Source organism: Pinus tabuliformis, chromosome 5_2 (genome assembly GCF_031772625.1).
Source record: "Pinus tabuliformis cultivar Carrire ecotype Pingquan chromosome 5_2, CPIR1, whole genome shotgun sequence".
NCBI classification, from domain to species: domain Eukaryota; kingdom Viridiplantae; phylum Streptophyta; class Pinopsida; order Pinales; family Pinaceae; genus Pinus; species Pinus tabuliformis.
Genome location: NC_142306.1, coordinates 994370114 through 994376152, shown reverse-complemented (window position 1 = coordinate 994376152; position 6039 = coordinate 994370114). Strand labels below are relative to the sequence as shown.

At 38.1% G+C, this 6039-nt stretch overlaps 1 protein-coding gene across 3 annotated transcripts; it reads left to right on the top strand.

Moving 5' to 3' along the window:
- The first annotated feature begins 884 nt into the window (after positions 1-884).
- On the top strand, positions 885-5380 carry LOC149162638 (uncharacterized). Of its 3 annotated transcripts, none has more exons than XR_016261572.1 (4): positions 885-2358; positions 2597-2797; positions 2930-3919; positions 4796-4826. XR_016261572.1 is itself a non-coding variant. In XM_089435750.1 (4 exons), the coding sequence occupies exons 1-4, from the start codon at positions 2307-2309 to the stop codon at positions 4901-4903; spliced, it is 471 nt and encodes a 156-aa protein (XP_089291876.1). In that variant the 5' UTR covers positions 885-2306; the 3' UTR covers positions 4904-5380. The 3 variants fall into 3 exon arrangements, 2 of the variants coding, with proteins under 2 accessions (XP_089291876.1, XP_089291877.1); XM_089435750.1 differs by having other exon boundaries at positions 3810-3919; positions 4796-5380; XM_089435751.1 differs by lacking the exon at positions 4796-4826 and having other exon boundaries at positions 2930-3943.
- The last annotated feature ends 659 nt before the right edge of the window (positions 5381-6039 follow it).

The following is a 6039-nucleotide window of genomic DNA, read 5'->3' as shown; positions in this document are numbered from 1 at the left end:
AAACTGTCAACAATTGCTGCAACTACAAACAACTTAGCCGTCCTTGCTATTACTTATAATCTGGACCTATGATTTTGGAAGGAAACTCACCCACCATTGTCGGGTCGCCAGAGGACGGAGGGCTCTTTCTGATGGGCCAACAGCTCTTTGATATGAATCTTTGGATATCTTCTTCTATCTTCTTCTTTCAACAGGCTGACAGCTTGGTCTCCATCCTGTCTAGACTCTGCTTGGCCTTAACACGTCCCTGGCCTTCTTCATGACTGAACCGGGCTTTGAGTCGGAAGTTGCTTGGCCTTAACACGGGCTTTGAGTCGGAAGTTGCTTGGCCTTAACACGTCTCTGGTCTTCTTCATGACTGTACAACTACCTAAAGTCTTGGGCGTTGAGTCAGAAGTTGCAGCAGAGAACTACTCAAACTGCTTGCTTTGGTGCTGGTGGATATGTATCTATAGATGGTGCTGGAGCTGCTGGTTCTACTGAAATTGGAACAACAACAACTAGCTTTGGAACAAGATATGGAACTGTATGATATGGATATGCTCGAGCTAAAGGATCTGTTGCTACGAGATATGGCTATGGATCTTTGGCTCAATCAATAGCTTCAGCAACTGCATAATGAACAGAGTCAAAAGCTTAATCCACTTACTAAATGGCTTAAACAACCGGATCAACAACTGGAACTGATAGATCTGTGGATGGATCTACTACATCTCGATCACGAAGGTCATAATCAACAGAATAAGCCGCTGCTTCAAGTGCTGCATCTCGATCACGAAGGTCATAATCAACAGAATAAGCCGCTGCTTCAAGTGCTGCTGGTGGTACTTATGTTGAACCAACAGAATAACTCGTTGAATTGACAATGTGAAAAACTATGTGTTTGTGTTTGGCAATTGAGTTTCTTCAAGGCAATCGTTCTCTGGTTACACCTCTCGGTGAGGCAGGAGGCACGTGTAGCGCATGCAAATGCAAATTTTATAAATTACAACTACACATAGCATAGTAATCATCCTACACAAAACGTTATGTGGGACCCACCATGAGGGCTATGTGTCTCATCGTTCCATTTATCAAAACTCTGCCCTCCTTAACCTCGACATTGTTCATTCCTCAGCCTCGTGCCCTCCTTGAGGCCCGCCTTAACCTCGGCCTTGTTCATTCCTCGGCCTCGTTCATTCCGCGGTGGAGTCCATGTCTCTACAACTTATGTTGCATATATTGTTAACCTTTTCAAAAACCTGGTACATTTTCTCAATTGGTGTTCTATTGCAGTGGTTTTCAAATTTCTACTTATTTTGTAATCATTGATTAGACAGGATATCATAATATTTTTTCTATAGATCAAAATTTCCGCGAAATTCTGTATGATTCTTAGGTATTTGATCTTCTCTTATTTCCATTACCAATTAATTATCTGAGAAAAACATTTTGAGAGTTCGATCTTCAACTTATTTAAATCATAAAAATAAGAATTTTGGACGGCATGGAAAATATTGGGGTTCGATCTTTGAATTTTTATGAATACCGGAGCTATAGCTTGTTTTGTTTAAAATTTCCCTGATTGCAACCTAGGGTTTGAAATTCAATATCTCTATACCGCGTATATAAATATGATTCATCTGTCTTGCCGTTCTGTTTGACAGAATACTTATTTTCTATCTGAAAGTTTATGTTACAGGTTTTGACCTTGCGATAGCGATGCTCAACTCTGTATATCTTTTTGGGCTCATCAAATTTCATAGTTTCTTTTCTTTGAAGTGCATACAGTGGACAAAGGGTATTTCAAGTGGCACAATGGCTAACTGTAAGAATTTTTTTTTCCTTTGCTTTTTAATTTGCATGCCGTCTCTCTGACTTTGAAATTTTACTATGGCATCAAGGATAAATGGTAGAGTCTAGTACCCTCTGCAAAAGGTGAGTTTCTCCTTTAATTTTTGTTCTTTATCCTTTTTTCACTTTATCTCTGTTAAGGGTTTATAAAATTTTGTTTTCCCCTTTTTCATATATTTTCATTGTTTGAGCGTTCAAATGCTACCCCTTGCATTGCAAGTTCAACTTTCTCTTCTGCAAACTATAGGTGGGTTTTTTCTTTCGTGGATTTCTTGTACGGAGCAACGGGCTCTATTTGCTTTTGTTTCAGCCATTCATTCCCTACCAGTGCAGAGCAGAGCAAAGCAAAGCAAAGCATATAAAGCTTTGAAGGCTCGGAGGCAGAGCAGATAGAGTTGAAGGCTCGGGGGCAGTGGATTGTTGACCAATTTATCGAAGATGGCGGGGTTTGTAGGCGTCTTGGTCTCGGATCCATGGCTCCAAAGTCAGTTCACACAAGTCCAGCTCACGGATTTGAAATCTCGTGTAAGTTTTTCAAACGAATTTAAGATCTTTTTTCAATCGGCAGTCGATGGTAACGGTTTCAAATCTCGTGGGTTCATTCATATTCTGCAATCCGAAAATGCAATATTTTAGACAACAAATTTTTTCTGAGAGGTTATGTTTTGAGGAAACCAAATGGATCTGGTATATAATTAGATCAATTGCATAATCGATCATGTTGAGGCTTTGCCCTGATCATCTTAACTTTATCAATGCGCAGTTTATCCATATGAAAACCGACACGGGGACTGTCAGAGTTGCGGATTTGGCGTCACTGGACTTTATTTGCATTACAACAGCCTTGGAGGGGAGATACCCAGAGAGCTTTCTAACTTAACTGAGCTGCTGGACCTTTATCTTAATGTCAATGGGCTCTTTGGTCCCATTCCCAAGGGGCTGGGAGCCATGTCTAGCTTGCAAGGTATACACTCTACCTCAAACACACAGAGTCTACATTTATGTCTTTTTTTAACAGAAACAAGTAGTAAAGCATTTGTTCTGTTGGGCTAACTAAGATTGAAACAAACACATATTTGCATTTGTAACACTCCAGCTATGCTGCAACAAGTTGACAGTGTCTATACCTATGGAGTTGGGGTCTCTGAAGAAGATCAATGTTCTTGCCGTGCAAAACAACCATTTAAACAGTGCAACACCATCATCATTGGGAGTTCTAACCTCACTGACAAGGTTGGACCTCAGCTTCAACTCACTTTTTGGGCCCATACCGACAACTCTTACAGACCTCCCTCATCTTGCTATTTTTGATGTCAGGAAAAATAGTGTCTCTGGAAAGACTCCTCAAGGTGACACGTTCCTTATGCCCTACACATCTACGATGAAAAATATTATCTAACATTTGTTTTGTTCAAATCAGACATTTACACAAGGGGAAAAATTGTATGGCCTTGGCTCAACAGTGATATATCTTCATTTTGTTGTTTACTTGGGACCTTATAGGATTACTAGTAGCACAAACCTATTTAAAACTGGGTTTGGGGGTCTGATATTTTGACTTTGTACATCTCAAGTTCCACAATTTGATAGGTCAGCCATTTCTGTGAATTCAAGTTATACATCCGCAAGCTTCACAAACTCGGTGTGCAATTCATATGAAAGGCACCCTCAGAATCACCAAAGTTTAAATGGGTTTGTGCTAGTGTCCCTATTCAATGCCACTAATATACAATCTAGATTCAATGCATCCTTACATGTACAGTCAATAACACAAAAACAGAGTTAGTAGAACACCTCACCCTCAATTTGATGCATCTTCAAGCTTCGCAACTTCAAGGCTTTGCATATCACATCAGAGTTTTCCAAGTTTAAGTGGATCTGTGCTATGCAACCTCAATGCTATGCATATCACATCAGATTCACCCAAGTTTAATTGGACATTCTCATGGTTTCGAATGGTTGGAATCCTTTGGCAGATGATGGAGCAGGATGTGAACGCTTCCAGAGCTCTAGATTTATCAGTTTGTGGCAGGATTCAGAGGGTAGGATTTATCTTTCTAAAGAGCTTGACAGAAGAACTGGTCAGGTAAATATTGCCAAATATTTTACAGTTTACATGTTAAAGACTAATGAGATTAGCCAAATTTTTTAAATTTTAAAATAAATTTCCATCCTGCAAGAATACAACTTATATTTCTTGAAGCACAAAAAAATACACCATACAACTTTGCATTACTGGGTCACCCAGCATATTTGCTTTAGCACCCATTGTATCTGGAGAGTCCCAACTCTTTTCTAAAAGTGCCTATCTTAGCAGTGAGCACAATACTAAATTGCTTAATCTGATTTGTAATCCGACAATTCAACTAGGTGCAGTTTTATTGAATCTTCACTAAAGTTTGCTTGGTATTGCCTTTTCCACTTGAAGGAGATGCCAAATAATTGCATGTGGTCCCATGTGCTTTTCCCTACCTATTTAATCATCCACTTATCACCAAGTATAGCTCATGGGTCCTGCCAATGAAGGCTGGTGATGAAGAGTGAGTAGTACTCATCTGCTATCCAGTCCCAGAATCTTTGTGCTGCCTTACATTCCCACACCTAGTGCTTAAGGGGCAGTCTATTCATGTAGCATTCTTCCCTCCCTCGCTGGAATCCAGTGACCTAACAATTTAAATTTCTGGCCAATCCAGAACTACAGTTGATTTTCTGAGCATCTGGGTTGCTTTAAAATGCCAGGGTTCTGAAACTCATGGAACTTTGATTGTGTGAAACTCAGGCTACCCCTGAAACTAATTTTCTCTCTTTTGAAGCTGCAATCTAATGTCTTCCTTTAGATAGGATTTGGCCAGGCTTGATTAATTTTCTAATATTTGGAGTGCAAGTAATTGGATTATAAGGGATCCGGGATTAATGGCAACCTGCATGTACTTCTAAACTTCGGCTCTGGTTTTGACTGTAGATTTGGTTTTGGTGGAGCCTTGTTGGATCTCTTATATGTTTGGGAGCATTCAAATTTCTGGCCAATCCAGAACTACAGTTGATTTTCCGAGCATCTGGGTTGCTTTAAAATGCCAGGGTTCTGAAACTCATGGAACTTTTATTGTGTGAAACTTAGACTACCCCTGAAACTAATTTTCTCTCTTTTGAAGCTGCAATATAATGTCTTCCTTTAGACAGGATTTGGCCAGGTTTGATCAATTTTCTAATATTTGGAGTGCAAGTAATTGGATTATAAGGGATCTGGGATTAATGGTAGCCTGCATGTACTTCTAAACTTCGGCTCTGGTTTTGACTGTAGACTTGGTTTTGGTGGAGCCTTGTTGGATCTCTTATATGTTTGGGAGCATTCTGAAAGTAACTACTTAGTGGAGCCTTGTTGGATCTCTTATATGTTTGGGAGCATTATACAAGTAACTACCATGGAGGTTGCTATCTAATCTTGACTTTTTATTCTGTCCAAATTTGGCAGGGACTTGATGCCTCTGCAACCCTTCTTGTTTTATTTAAAGATTGCAAATTCCTAAAGGACAATTCTAATACATAACATGGCTATCGACGTAAAAATAATGTTTAAGAATATCTGATTATGTGGTATTAGTATGCTTTTCAATTGGTATACTTTTCAATTGAACTTAGTTACATGACATCCTACAATCCATTTAAAAAATATCATTTAATTACCAAGAGACTTTATTATGTAATAAGCACTATGACACTTACTCCATATCATGACATCAATTCACTCACTTTGTAGACTAGATTTATTGTTGCTACTTGTAACAGTGAAAAGTAAGCATCCTAAGTCGTATGAAAAATAAATAAAGTAAAATATATATTGAAATTAAATTAAAATATATATAATATATAAATTAAAATATATAGCTTTAAGGGTTACCTTAATTAGCCTAGAGTTAGAAATCATTTTTTTATATTATTATTAATTATTGCTAATCACTAGTTAATCTCTTTTTTATTCTCTTGAGAATAAACTTCCACGACCAACTCATCCCTTAAATATGAAAAAATACTTTAAAATTTCACTCTCGTATATATTAATTAAAAAATATTTAAAAAATCTAAATTTCAAAGACAACCATATTCATATCTAGTTAATTGTATCCATCACTACATTCATTGAGCCTAGAGGCTCATTTTACAACCCGTTATGATGTGTAAGGTTGTGCATCCATCATCAAAGTTGGA